The sequence below is a fragment of the Pseudochaenichthys georgianus genome, chromosome 24 (assembly GCF_902827115.2).
Source record: "Pseudochaenichthys georgianus chromosome 24, fPseGeo1.2, whole genome shotgun sequence".
Classification (NCBI taxonomy): Eukaryota; Metazoa; Chordata; class Actinopteri; order Perciformes; family Channichthyidae; genus Pseudochaenichthys; species Pseudochaenichthys georgianus.
The window spans coordinates 33352410-33368030 of NC_047526.1; the positions used below are offsets into that span (position 1 = coordinate 33352410).

General features: G+C 39.8%; 1 protein-coding gene across 1 annotated transcript in view; it reads left to right on the plus strand.

Annotated features, from left to right (window-relative positions):
- The window catches only part of afdna (afadin, adherens junction formation factor a), a 131786-nt gene that overhangs the window by 70765 nt on the left and 45400 nt on the right, over positions 1–15621 (plus strand). The window contains exons 15-20 of the mRNA XM_034075829.2: positions 3774–3979; positions 8551–8696; positions 9630–9724; positions 10132–10397; positions 13566–13709; positions 14800–14998. Coding sequence (XP_033931720.1) covers positions 3774–3979; positions 8551–8696; positions 9630–9724; positions 10132–10397; positions 13566–13709; positions 14800–14998 — 1056 coding nt within the window. The remainder of the gene's footprint in view (positions 1–3773; positions 3980–8550; positions 8697–9629; positions 9725–10131; positions 10398–13565; positions 13710–14799; positions 14999–15621) is intronic.

Sequence of the window (15621 nt, forward strand, 5' to 3'; positions counted from 1 at the left end):
CTTAAAAAAGGCCTTAAAAGGTTTTACATGTGACTTCAGGATTCCTGCACAGACCCTGAAACTAGTACATCAGATATTATTAAAACATGTACAATTACTGCTTTATCAAGTGAACATCTCTGGGTCCATTGAGGAAAATGCCAAGTAGCTACAAGAGAAGTAGAAGACGGTGATATCTTGTTTTTCTTAATTTGCTGAACATAACAGAACATGACATGTCTGGGAACTTCTTTTATCAGTATCCACTCCTGTCCATTACAACGAGCCTTCAAGCCTTCCTATATTGGACACAGATCACATTGTAATCTACGTACCTTTCAAATCCGTACCATAACATCTGTGTCGGAGGGAAGAGTGGGATGAAGCAGCCATTAGATGAGTGATTTCTGATGTCTTTTCCTTTTAATATTTGTTTTATTAGATCAATTCAATCAGAAAAGCGTTTGCTTTCATAATTAAATGGTCTTTAATTGATTCCAGAAAGCATAACAATGTCATAAACTGAGTGTGTGATGTTTCCCACACTCTCTGCAGCTCTGAACTCTCTCTGTGTATTGACTTTCCACTGTGCCTCATGTGTCCGAGTGTATATTTGGCATAGACTAGTGTGGAGAGAGTCCTATACCCACAATGCACCGGGAGAAACCACATGCTCCTTGGACGCCTCAGCGTTGAAATGTGGACCCTCGCAGTGCGACCCTGGTCTTCAGGTTGTTATAAGCAGAGCTGTCGTGGTGCAGCTGCAACCGGTTTGACTTCAAATGCTTTACTAACCGAGCTGAAGTGAGAGAAACTGACACCGGGTCGCAGCGGTTTTATTGGTGTTTTCCACATGACACACACCACCACCGGAGAGACTTAAACCCACTGTTGTTCCAGGCGGTGTCAGGCGCTTCTGTCACGATGAATAAAGCCACATGCAGTCTGTAGGACCGCTCCAAATGTGGTTTCCTGTGCCGCTACTCCAGAGGAAGCAAAGCGTTTAGGACACTTCTTTGGATTTGGGACATTTTCTCTCAAACCTCAAACTTAACTCAAGAGTTCATATTTTCATTTTGACACAAAAGTCTGATGTGATTTAATTCACTGTTTGAATAAAGTTAATAATTTATACAATTATTTAAGTCTTTATAGTTTTTTGAATATAGCTTATCAGTGTTGTTAGATTGCTGATCATTAAAGTTGGATTTAAAAAAAAAAGAGATTTACGCTTAATATTTTAATCAGGGCAATATGACACACAAGCCTGATTTCTTTTTTTACTTCATTCGCAATTGTAATGCCGTTAATCATTGATTTAAATTAAAAAGTCTTAATAAATGTTTTTGAATATAGCTTATCAGTGTTGTTAGATTGCTGATCATTAAAGTTGGATTTAAAAAAAAAAAAGATTTACGCTTAATATTTTAATCAGGGCAATATGACACACAAGTCTGATTTCCTTTTTTACTTCATTCGCAATTTTAATGCCGTTAATCATTGATTTAAATTAAAAAGTCTTAATAAATGTTTTGAATATAGCTTATCAGTGTTGTTAGATTGTTGATCATTAAAGTTGCATTTAAAAAAAAAAAGATTTACGCTTAATATTTTAATCAGGGCAATATGACACACAAGCCTGATTTCCTTTTTTACTTCATTCGCAATTTTAATGCCGTTAATCATTGATTTAAATTAAAAAGTCTTAATAAATGTTTCTGAATATAGCTTCTCAGTGTTGTTAGATTGCTGATCATTAAAGTTGTTTTTTTTGTTTTTACGATTTACACTTTGAAAATGGGATCATTCGAGTTTGAAGCAATTCTACACCGCCACCTTTAATTCTACGAATAGTTTAATACTAATCATACGAGTGTTTCCTAATATTTAGCTGCAAAATACCGGGTTCAAACTAAAATTGAATGTCAACATATCGACATAGCTTCAACATATTCAGTACACTCCTTTTTAGTACCGTACTTTTCGGACTATAAGGCGCACCTGCATATGAGCCGCAGCAGCTAAATTGTCCGTCTGTCTTGCTCTCGTTCTGTCTCTCGGTTCCACTTTTACTTTGGCGCGCTACCTGTCTCACTCTTTTCCGGCCTCCAGCGTTTCCTGCTGGAGCCCGCCGCTTAGAGGTGGCGGGCGCGGACCGGTCATAGAGCCCGTAGAGTTAAAGGTGGTTAATTTTACCTGTAAAATCCATAGATTTAGGAGGTTCCCTAGTGGCCGTTAGCTGTACACAAAAAATGGGGGAAAAAGTCGCGGCTTATAGTCCGAAAAGTACGGTAACTTTAATCGGTAAAAAAGTTATTATTTAATATATTTTGTCTACGGTTTAATACCCCGTTTTCAGTTTGTGTGACTGATCTAATTATGAGTTTATCCGCGTGTCAACATGAAACAAATCTTCAAAATATACAGTAGAATCCTCTCAGTAACTTCCTATAAACACATTATATTGACATTGTATTTCTGGTGTACCTTTGCTAAACCTACAGCCATACAAGTATTCATTTCTCATGTAATATATTTATCTTTTATGGATATGCCCACTGCTCCTAGTGCTAGACTCCTGGTGCTAGGATGGGTTAAAAGCAGAGAATGTGTATCTGCATGTGTGACCATTAAAGAGGGTTTCATCCCTCCCAATTCTATCTGTTCTATTATTTGCTCAGTTTGTGTGTGTGAACTAATTGAGTTTTTTTTAAAGGTCAAAGATGGGTTCGTTTAACAGTAAGGCGGTGTTTACACGAGAACGAAACGGGTTGTATCCGCTACCTTTCTCTCGAGCCCGTTCGTTCACACGAGGCCGTAACGGAAACGATAGCGGGTCCCAAGGTGGATAGATCTGCAACCGGAACGCTCTGGGGGGCCAAACGGCTTCGTGTGTACGCCCTATACGATCATTTCCTTGATAACTATCAAGCCATAGCCCCGCCTCTGCTGCTCACTGCTGTAGCATGGTAGCTGTAGCATGGTAGCTGTAGCATGGTAGCTGTAGCATGGTAGCTGTAGCATGCTAGCTGTAGCATGGTAGCTGTAGCATGCTACTGCTACTGACCATGCTACAGATGTTAGTGCAACATCCACAGCTCCTCTACCACAACCATCAGCAACAAGTGGACATGGAGAATTACATGAACTACATGTTGCTAAATCCACCGCGGGGCATAAACAGAAGGGCAACCATGGAAACCATGCTCCGGTGTCTTCTTCGCTGCTTTTGGTGTATTTTGTGGCAGAAGAACAGCGCCACTTACGGGCCCGGCATATGTACTACAGCGTCTCCAGCGGGTCGAGCGGTCTCGTGTGAACAGACATGTTTTTAATTGAGCCGAATTTTGAAAACGTATTAGGTGCGTAAACGCAAACGTTCCCGTGTAAATGGGGTCTGAAACAGGAACATGTGTTGTCTGGGGATACAAAATGATGGAAAGAGAAGGATGAAAGGAATATAAAAAGGTTAGAAAAGTGTCAAAAGAAATATAATTCCACGGGAAGACTAGGGGTCGAGGAATGTGAGAGCAAACTCCCAGAAACCTGCAGGTCCGCTGCAACTCTGTCTACTTTTAAATCCCGGCTGAAGACTTTCTTTCTGAAGCTGCTTTGAATTGAACTATTCACATCTCACACGGCACCGTAACTTTTATTCATGTACCTGTGTTATTCATGTTTTATTATCTTTGCTTTTTAATGTGTTTAATGCTCTTAGTGTCCTTAGCACTTTGAATTGCCTTGTGTTGAAAAGTGCTATATAAATAAACGTGCCTGGCCTTTCCTCCGTGCAGCTGAAGACACCTTCCTGTCGGCCATCATTAACTACACCAACAGCTCCACGGTTCACTTCAAGCTCTCTCCCACCTACGTGCTGTACATGGCGTGCCGCTACGTCCTGTCGCCCTCCTACCGCAACGACATGTCGCCCTCCGAGAGGACGCACAAAGTCATCGCCATCGTGAACAAGATGGTGAGCATGATGGAGGGAGTCATACAGGTCAGTAACACTTTCTATTCTCATCTCTTATTGATTGTTTCAAGTCAACTTTATTGTCAGTCTTTCAGTGTGTGTGTGTGTGTGTGTGTGTGTGTGTGTGTGTGTGTGTGTGTGTGTGTGTGTACAGACAAAATATGTATATCCTATATATACACAATCAACATTTACACATATGCACACATTAAGATAAAAAACACAACGATCAATATTCACAAAATAACAGTCACTTCAATATCTTTGGGAATGTACATTAGTGCAAGATTACTTTGTCGTTATTCTCCTCATAATGCTGATATTTATGTATTTCTTATTCTTTTTGTCGAAGTTCTTTAATTTGTTGGTGCTCAATTTCACCCGTATTCCGTTTTTCTTACAAACTACGACACATGCCGTTGAAATGTGTGTTTATAAATGTATGTTTTCTGAAGCGTTCTCTCCAGTTTCCTCTATTGTACCAGTATATGCTTCTGTCTTGTGTTTGTCTACCGGACATAGTGTGTGCTAAACAGCTAGCCATGTGCTAATCAATTAAGCTCGTGCTAATACAGATGCAAATAATGTGTTAAAAAGAAATAAATCAGAACCAAGTAGTTTAGAAAGAATTATTTAGATATTTTACATTTGACTTTTAATGTAGAAATACTTATATTTAATATCTCTGAGTTATAATTAGTGATGCTTTAAAGGTGGGGTGGGTAAGTTTGAGAAACCGGCTCGAGATACACTTGTTATATTCCATGGAATGCTCTTAACGTCCCGATAGCAATGAATATCTGAAGTGCTTTGACAAAAAATCCTTAAAGAAATGTCATCAGTGGAAGCCGTGGCGCTGTAAAAAGCACGACCAATCTGCCTCGGCCCGGCTAAAGTAACTGGATGGCCTACCTGCCTGTCAGCCTTCCATCGGGGCAAAGCGATAGTTTGGATGTTTTGAAGTGGGCTTGCATAAGGTTGTTATCCATAGTAGTGCGTTACCATTCCACCTAAACATATACACAAATAATACACTGGCTTTGGATCAGTACCCCAAACATCCTCAGTTAAAATATTCCCTTAAAGAAGTCTCTAAAAGCTTTTAACAGAACTTGATACATTTGATGGTTTCTTGTCCAGATGTGTTTCTCCGATGGCCTTCGTCAGTTAAACTGATTCAAGATGTCTTCACGTTTTAAACCATGACCATGTGTGTGTGTCAAAGTCTGTGTGTATATGTGACCCGCTCTATCGAAATCAGTCGGATGTCGCAACGGCTCATTTAAAAAATAAACGTGGATTTGCGTAAAAAAATAGTTTTTCGGGGTTCGGGTGTTTTGTTCGATTTTAAATAAACAAAGTCTCGGCTTTCAGATTATTACACTTTTATTTCAATGGCAGCTCTCACTCGCACTCTACGGCTGACATGATGAATGTAAGGCGTATAGTCATCATAGATAACACGGCAGGGTCCGTTACAGTGTGTTTTCATCTGATTTCAAATAAACAACGTCTTGGCTTTCAGAATATTAAACTTGTTTCGGATTCAGATGATAAATACAGCTTTGAAGCTTCGGCATGAATACAAGCGGAGAACGGAGTAACTTGACGTCACGGCAGGCAGAACAACAGCTGGTGTTTCTCGTGAGGGGTTTCCCCGGAAACAAACACAATACACACAAACGTAAAAATACACAAACACACACACACACGCGAGCTTCCCCCAGACCAGTAATCCAAACAAAAATGTCTTCCCTCCGTACTACTTTGATAATTTGCTAATAACCAATCAGATCGATGGATTCCAGAGAAGAGAAAACTTTGAAGGCCTTTTTCTCAAAATGAGGACTCGGTGACAGTCGTTATATAATGTGACATATTTTGCTTAATATTTGGAGCACAACAACAACAATCCTGATATCATTAGAAAGCTAGGAATCCCCTCTTTCCAGCAGTGTGTACAACTCAAAGCGTGTCTTCGGGTCAATGCGACTGACTCCGATAGAGCCGGTCACATGTATGTATGTGTGTTACATGGTTGTTTCCATACTGTAGCTGTTGACGTGTTTTCTCTCTGTCCTGTGAACGTGTCCTCCTCCTCCTCCTCTTCCTCCTCTTCCTCCTCTTCCTTCCATACAGGAGATTCCTGAAGGGGATCAGGTAGGATAGCACACCATGATACGGCTGCTACAGACTCGGCTACCTCCCTCACTCACTCACTCTCTCTCTCTCTCTTTCTATCTGTCGGTGTGGGCGACATCGATGCAACAAAAAAAACCACATTTGACAGAGTATTTTTAACTCAGCTTGTAGATGCTGGGTCTATTTTCTGCCTTTTAAAGAAACTTGAAACAAATCCATATCTACTTAAAGGTTATCGTATGTTCTCTACATGCAAGTTCAAAAAGTACATGTGTGCGTTTTCTTTACTTGGAGTCAAACTAGGCGACTTTAGTCTTCATTTCAGTCATTAAAACGTTTTGTTTACAATGATAAAAATAGAGGAAACGTTTTTCTAGTTGTTATAAAGTTGCAAACAAAATCCTGACGTTCCGGATAATTTGAAATGTGTTATTAACCCTTAGATGCCCTTCGAGTGCCTGGACCCTACACTCGTCCACAAGTGGGTCAAAAAGGACCCGTATTAGAATAATGTGTTTTTATGCCATTTTTGTCATTTTGGTTAAGAGAAATCACTTGTATAATATTTAGTATTATATTTTGATTCACAGTAGAAATATTTTATGTTTTAATTTTTCACTATTTATAATTTTAGAAATTTTTTTTACATTTAGAAAAAAAAACATAATTCCATTTTTGACCCACTTATGGAAGCTTGGGGTCGTAATACAAAAACTGCAATTTCTTAAAATATATTACATTTAAAATGTGAATGGCGTGATATCCAAAACATGTTTTTAAGGAATAGCTGGAATATGAGATGATAACATTTTTTAATTACAAAGATACTCTAAGAAAACCACCTCACCGGGTCAAAAAGACCCACTTATGCATCTAAGGGCTAAATAAAAAAATCTTGTCGCCCAGCCTCACCAACCTCTCGGCTTCCTCCTTTGACTCTCCCTCTCCCTCTCTCCCTCTCTCCCTCTCTCTGCTTTTTTTGACCAGCCCTTCATTGTTGTTGCTGCTGCTGCTTCATTTTCTCCATTCTAACAGAAATGTAAAAATTAAGTCGTAACAAAGCGTCCTCCCACAGCTGGAAAACTAAGCAACAACATCAACCTGACTAATTCCATTCAGCTTCCCTGGACCTGCCTGGTACTAAAAAACAAACCAAAAAAAACGACAAAAAACAGCCAAACCAAAGCAACCCCCCTCCTCTTCCTCTCCCCCCCATTTATCAATTTCTGTTTTAATTCTGGCATCCATTTTGTGTGACATCCCGTCTTTATGCTCCTGCTCCACGGTGTGGATGAGACTCAGGTCGACCTCCTCATTTAACACGTCCCATCATCCGTCTGTGTTTTCAATGTTTTATCATTTCCTTTTTTGGATGGCTCCATCTCTCATTCTCTGGCTGTTTTATTTTTTAATGAAGGGTTATTTTTTTGTTCCGTTTGATTTGTGATTTTCAAGGCGGGGATAGATGAGTGCAGGGCGGCGAGTGTCCTTCATCCCTCCCTCTCTGAGTGGCGGGGATGTTAACCAATCGGCTCCTCACACACTGAGCTCCTAGACTGTTGACTGAACAACATCAAACGTCTCAAGAAAATCACCTCGTCAAGATTCAGTTGCACCTCAACCTCCGTATAAAACCAGAAATGGTCATATCACACGTTGTAGTAAGCATATGAGATGCAGCGTGTTAATTAGTGAGCTTTTAAGCAATTATCACGCAGTCCAGTTTCATTGCTTAACTAATTAAACAAGCCGACTTAAATTTAACAGGCAAACATGAGAATGGTGTACATATATTTATTTGAATATTGGCATGACAGTGAAGTGTCAAATAAAATAAAATAACCTCAGACAGCACAGGTAATGTCAAAGTTGATATCAAATGGATTTAATTGGGTGGCAATTCTTTAGTTTTGTGAGGGAAATAAGATAGCTCTTAAATCTGCCACAAATGTCCCTGTTGGTCAATCTATAAAACATTTTTATTATTAATGCTGTTGCTCGCAGTCTGAATACATGTCTAAGTCTACAGTCGAAAACAAGGTACATTTAGTTAAAAAAACAAGTTATTATTATAGGAGGCTCGTGTGTGACGACCTGGTAAATGGAGTTGGTGTCTTTTAGGGAAAAGGAGTGGTCACTAATGTCTCATTAATACACGTTTTTTGAATTTCGATGTTGAAGAAATGAAGACGGTAGTGACCACTCGTCCTCTAGGCATCTGGTTGGCTTAGAGGGAGGGGTGGGCGGGGCATGAGTCTATCCCTGAAGTAACACCTGCTCCTTCTGGCTGCCACTCAAACAGAAACCTACTTCCTTTTTTTAACTCTTCATCCTCTCCTTTGTCCCGCTGCTCTAACACCCTCCTCTCTGTGTGTGTGTGTGTGTGTGTGTGTGTGTGTGTGTGTGTGTGTGTGTGTGTTCTTGTCTTCGTGTGGCTGTGGCGACGTACGTTACAGAAGCAGAAGAACATCGCAGGTGCGCTGGCGTTTTGGATGGCCAACGCCTCGGAGCTGCTCAACTTCATCAAGCAGGACCGAGACCTGAGCCGCATCACGCTGGACGCCCAGGACATCCTCGCACACCTCGTCCAGATGGCCTTCAAGTACGTGTTTGTGTGGGGCTGTTTCTCAATGTCGAGTAAAGCTGCTCCAGAGCCACTATTTCAAGCATGCTACGTCATCGAGTGCCGCCGAAGGACTGTTCCAATGTCCAGCATACTTGGAAATCTACCGAGCCCGGCGTACTTCGTTTGGAGAAATGTCGAGGCTGCACATGTGTAGACTCCGCGGTCTCAAAATCCCCACAATGCTTTGCGCACGGACCAATTTCCCCAAATCTGTGGCGGAAAATGTAAGGCGGGGCCTCTCATACGACGCACACTTGCTCGCCTGTTCCACTCTTCGCTTTCCGAATGCCAGGAAGTATTCTTGCCTCGCTTCTGAGGCAAGTGACTCGGAAGACATGTGCTACCAAGCAAGCGTACTCGCGATTGAGAAACACCCTCTGTGTGTGAGAGTGATGTATGTGAGGGAGGAAATCTGGAATATCATGGATGTTTTAGAGAGATATTCCAGGGGAAAAAAAGGCAGGGAATTGAGAAAGTTCTCTGTAGAAATCAGGGCATATGAGAATATGATAAATCTTATGATAAAAAATAAAATATATATATAACTGTATAGTTTTTTTATTATGAATGGAAAGAAATTCAAATATACGTGGTTAGTCCTAGGTAACGGTGAGCATGTGAAATAAGAATTGTATAGATGAAACCTATTTTGCTGAAACCCCCAAAAGAAATGTGGATATTTTAATTTAGTAATTTAGGTCATCATATGTCTAATTTGGAAACAAATTTATATAGAAATAGCTATGCAAGTAATGGCCTCAATATTGCAATAAAGGCACAGCATTAATGAATAATTTCTATTGTAAAAATAGCAACATTTTGATTACAGTAACCATGGTAATGTTTGATAGATCTGGGTTCAATGTTAAAGTCTTGTAGTCTTTAACGTGCTGCTATGTGTCTGTACAGGTACCTGGTCCACTGTCTCCAGGCGGACCTGAACAACTACATGCCCGCCTTCCTGGACGACCCCGAGGAACAGAATCCACAGAGACCCAAGATCGGTAAGACACACACGCACGCACGCAAGCACGCACGCACACACACACACACACACACACACACACACACACACACACACACACACACACACACACACACACACACACCACACACACACACACACACACACCACACACACACACACACACACACACACACACACACACACACACACACACACACACACACACACACACACACACACACACACACACACACACACACACACACACACACACACACACACACACACACACACACACACACGTTTCCATCCCTTGAATTAAGTCCATCTGCAACCCTGATGTTATTCCTTTGTAAACGTTTAGAAAATGCTTGTATCATGTATCTGATCTCTCTCTCTCTCTCTCTCTCTCTCTCTCTCTCTCTCTCTCTCTCTCCCTCACAGAGGACGTACTTCACACGTTGACGGGGGCGATGTCGTTGCTTCGGCGATGTCGAGTGAACGCCGCTCTGACCATCCAGCTGTTCTCGCAGCTCTTCCACTTCATCAACATGTGGCTCTTCAACAAGCTGGTGACGGACACAGACTCGGGGCTGTGCTGCCACTACTGGGGGGCGATCCTCCGGCAGCAGCTCAGCCACATCGAGGCCTGGGCCGAGAAGCAGGGCCTGGAGCTCGCCGCGGACTGCCACCTCAGCAGAATCGTACAGGTAGGAGGACCGAGGGGACTGGGGAGTAAAGAGAGAGATAGGGAAGGTCATATATTTCCATTTACTTGTATACAGAGATGGTAAAAGTACACACATCCTTTACTCAAGTAGAAGTACAGATACTCGTGTTTAAAAAGACTCTGGTAGAAGTACTGACTAAACTTCTTTATTCAAGTAAAAGTAAAGAGGCTTTGAAATGTACTTAAATAAAAAGTACCCATAACTACTTGAGTTAAACATGTAAGAAGTAGAAAGTACAGGTATTTGTGTTCAACATGTAAGAAGTAGAAAGTACAGGTATTTGAGTTCAACATGTGAGAAGTAGAAAGTACAGGTATTTGAGTTCAACATGTGAGAAGTAGAAAGTACAGGTATTTGTGTTCAACATGTGAGAAGTAGAAAGTACAGGTATTTGAGTTCAACATGTAAGAAGTAGAAAGTACAGGTATTTGTGTTCAACATGTGAGAAGTAGAAAGTACAGGTATTTGAGTTCAACATGTGAGAAGTAGAAAGTACAGGTATTTGAGTTCAACATGTGAGAAGTAGAAAGTACAGGTATTTGAGTTCAACATGTAAGAAGTAGAAAGTACAGGTATTTGTGTTCAACATGTAAGAAGTAGAAAGTACAGGTATTTGGGTTCAACATGTGAGAAGTAGAAAGTACAGGTATTTGTGTTCAACATGTGAGAAGTAGAAAGTACAGGTATTTGTGTTCAACATGTAAGAAGTAGAAAGTACAGGTATTTGTGTTCAACATGTGAGAAGTAGAAAGTACAGGTATTTGAGTTCAACATGTGAGAAGTAGAAAGTACAGGTATTTGAGTTCAACATGTGAGAAGTAGAAAGTACAGGTATTTGAGTTCAACATGTAAGAAGTAGAAAGTACAGGTATTTGTGTTCAACATGTGAGAAGTAGAAAGTACAGGTATTTGTGTTCAACATGTAAGAAGTAGAAAGTAAAGGTATTTGGGTTCAACATGTGAGAAGTAGAAAGTACAGGTATTTGGGTTCAACATGTAAGAAGTAGAAAGTACAGGTATTTGTGTTAAACATGTAAGAAGTAGAAAGTACAGGTATTTGGGTTCAACATGTAAGAAGTAGAAAGTACAGGTATTTGTGTTAAACATGTAAGAAGTAGAAAGTACAGGTATTTGAGTTCAACATGAAAGAAGTAGAAAGTACAGGTATTTGTGTTCAACATGTAAGAAGTAGAAAGTACAGGTATTTGTGTTAAACATGTAAGAAGTACAAAGTACAGGTATTTGAGTTCAACATGAAAGAAGTAGAAAGTACAGGTATTTGTGTTCAACATGTAAGAAGTAGAAAGTACAGGTATTTGTGTTCAACATGTAAGAAGTAGAAAGTACAGGTATTTGTGTTCAACATGTGAGAAGTAGAAAGTACAGGTATTTGTGTTCAACATGTGAGAAGTAGAAAGTACAGGTATTTGTGTTCAACATGTAAGAAGTAGAAAGTACAGGTATTTGGGTTCAACATGTAAGAAGTAGAAAGTACAGGTATTTGGGTTCAACATGTAAGAAGTAGAAAGTACAGGTATTTGTGTTCAACATGTAAGAAGTAGAAAGTACAGGTATTTGGGTTCAACATGTAAGAAGTAGAAAGTACAGGTATTTGTGTTCAACAGGTAAGAAGTAGAAAGTACAGGTATTTGAGTTCAACATGTAAGAAGTAGAAAGTACAGGTATTTGTGTTCAACATGTAAGAAGTAGAAAGTTCAGGTATTTGAGTTCAACATGTAAGAAGTCAATGTAAAAAGTGGTCAGAAAAACAAGTAGTGGAGTAAAGTACTGATACCAGAAAAATGTACTTAAGTACAGTAACAAAGTATTTGTACTCCACTACTTCCCACCTCTGCTTGTTTATAGACTCTTCTCGCACTATTTCTATTTGATTTGTATTTACTTGCAAAAACAAAGCCTTGAATCTTGAATAGAATATTTAGAAATGTATTTTTATAATTTTCACACTAAATATGATTTATCTTTTATGGATTGTAATTTATATGCAATTTATTAGGTCAATAATAATTATACTTATTTGTTATGATAGCCATTATTACTATTATCATTATTTTAGTTGTATTTATTATTATTTAATTGTTTTCATTATTATTATTATATATTTTTTTTACATTTTTAAAAGATTTTATTTTATTGCGTCGTAAAAATAATTGCTTTTGGGTTTAAGGCATACAAAAAGCGATGTTTTTTTGTCTTTTATTTTATAATGTGTATAGTATACTGTAATAATGTAAAGTACATATATGGACAAACACAGTTAATATAGAATGTTAAAAATACCAAATGACTTAAAAAGCTCCTGATAACTTGTTGTTAATGGTACGGACTGTATTTATCAACATAAAATACAACTGAAAAAGAAAGTTTAAAATGTAAGACTTCAGCACATCTGCTTCCTCTCAGGACTGGTTGTTGCTTGATCAGGTTTGACTCTAAGCCAACGTAAGCAAACATCCCAGCATCTGTCGTCAGATTCTGATTATTGTGTTGTGAAAATTCAAGTGATGCGTGAACACATCTGATATCAGAGCCTCGCCTTTTCAAACCAGGGAGGAAAACAAAGCATCGCACGGAAATCTGTCAGAGCTATGAAGGATACAAATGAGACTCGATTACTTGAAATATGCAAGGCTGGCAAGTTGCTTTACAAAAAACATAAACATTCTAAAAGACATTATAAATGCTATTTAAATACGCATCAGCTCAGCCCCCTCCTTTTGGTAATTTAAAAAAATATTTGTATATATCTGAGACGTATGCTATTGCCAAAAAATAGCATGATATGTGACCTTTAAATAGCCGAGAGAATACAAATTAAAGTAACGTTTAGAATGTAAATATTTATTTGATTGATAAAAGTCAGCGTCAAACTTATAGTAAAATAAACGATAACTTTTCAAATGCCATTTCTTATTCATAATAAGGATTTCTATTTAAGGATTCAACATTATTTTTTATTGCAAAGATGGGGACTATGTTATGGGGAAAGAAAGGATAAAAAATACAAGGCAAGCTATGCATTAATATTCTCTTCTCTCTTGATCTTAAGGACACTAGACAAGACCTCAAATATGCAAAAGATATGGTGCTCATTTAAAGTGTTTCCCCCCCCTGTGTTTCCTCCAGGCCACCACGCTGCTGACGATGGACAAATACTCCATGCAGGACGTGCAGAACATCCACAACACCTGCTTCAAGCTCAACTCCCTGCAGCTGCACGCGCTCATGAACAACTACCACTGCGCTCCAGACGAGCCTTACATCCCGCCCGTAAGACAACACTGAACACGCTCTTAAATATTCAACTCATGCAATATAACCCAAGCCCCAGGAAGTGCGCCGGACTCTGAGGAAAATATTCGCTGTGGCCAAATGGCGGTACTACACTTCCGTATCAGTCGCTGGGCCCGGAAACACTTTTTCCCATTGACTAACATGGGGAAAGAGACGTCTGCAAATTGTTGGATAATTTTTTTTAAACTAGATAAACTACCCCGTATGAACGTTTGTATAGCCCTTATTAAAAACATTCAGTCCTCAAGTTGTAAAATGTGCTAATAACGTTATTTTGAGAGTTATTTTCCTCGGCATTATGAACGCGCATCCAACCCACGGGACCGCGCCGCCCGGCACGTTCATGTGACGTGTTCAGTACTACATCTGAACAGGACATCGCACGCTCACTGCTTGATAGCACGCGAAGGTCCGTTTACGCCGGTTGCTAAGCAACATCGTTATGGGGAAATGCAAGTCTGCGTCCAAATGGTTGGAAGATAAGGAGGAAGGACAATCAATACTGTATATAGTCAATGTGAGGTGAAGTGTGTCGCCAAGGTAACCGGTTAAAACTCCAAGTGGCGATGAGGTCTTAAGATGTACGGAAAGGGTCTTAAAAAAGGTTTTACATGTGACTTCAGGATTCCTGCACACACCCTGATAATATATATACAGATGCTGTGGTTGGACATTTTCCAGACAGAACAACAGTGTGTAATATGAGCCAAGAAAAACATTTTAAACAACACACACATTTAAAAAGGATTTCACTGTCCACAGCAAAGATGTTTTATTTACAAATCTCTCATTGGCCTAAAGAGGGCGCTACACTTTAAGATCAGAAGGCAAGAAGACCTTCTTTTGAAACTCTTTGTACAATTCTGTCATTTCAGTTGAATGTCTTTCTGCATTTTAAAGTCTTGAGGCAAACTTTAGATGGCAGTAAATTACTCTTTAAGTCAGCTGTTATTAACACATTTGTTTGCACAGATGTTGGAAAAAGCTGCATTACATTTCCCCGGAGCTTCACGTGTAATGAACCAGCCTGTTGTCTAATGTGTGTGTTCTGCTCGTGTGTGTGTAGGAGCTGATAGACCATGTGGTGGCGGTGGCGGAGAACACGGCAGACGAGCTGGCGAGGAGTGACGGCCGGGAGGTCCAACTGGAGGAGGACCCCGACCTGCAGCTGCCCTTCCTCCTGCCTGAGGACGGGTACTCCTGCGACGTGGTGCGCAACCTGCCCAACGGCCTGCAGGACTTCCTGGAGCCGCTGCTGCAGAGAGGTACCTGCCCCAGGATTACATTATAAAACTAGAAAAACATATTGAGCTCAGTCTAAGTGGAGAAAAGTGAACATATTGAGCTCAGTCTAACTGGAGAAAAGTGAACATATTAAGCTCAGTCTAACTGGAGAAAAGTGAACATATTAAGCTCAGTCTAACTGGAGAAAAGTGAACATATTAAGCTCAGTCTAACTGGAGAAAAGGGAACATATTAAGCTCAGTCTAACTGGAGAAAAGTGAACATATTAAGCTCAGTCTAACTGGAGAAAAGTGAACATATTAAGCTCAGTCTAACTGGAGAAAAGTGAACATATTAAGCTCAGTCTAACTGGAGAAAAGTGAACATATTAAGCTCAGTCTAACTGGAGAAAAGTGAACATATTGAGCTCAGTCTAACTGGAGAAAAGGGAACATATTAAGCTCAGTCTAACTGGAGAAAAGTGAACATATTGAGCTCAGTCTAACTGGAGAAAAGGGAACATATTGTGCTTAGTGTAACTAGATACAAGTTGAGAAATGATACTCACTGTGTCTAGAGAACATGGTACATGTTATGCTAAGTCTCGGTAGGAAAAGTGATGCATTAACTACAGAAAACGGTACATTAGTATCATGCTCTGATA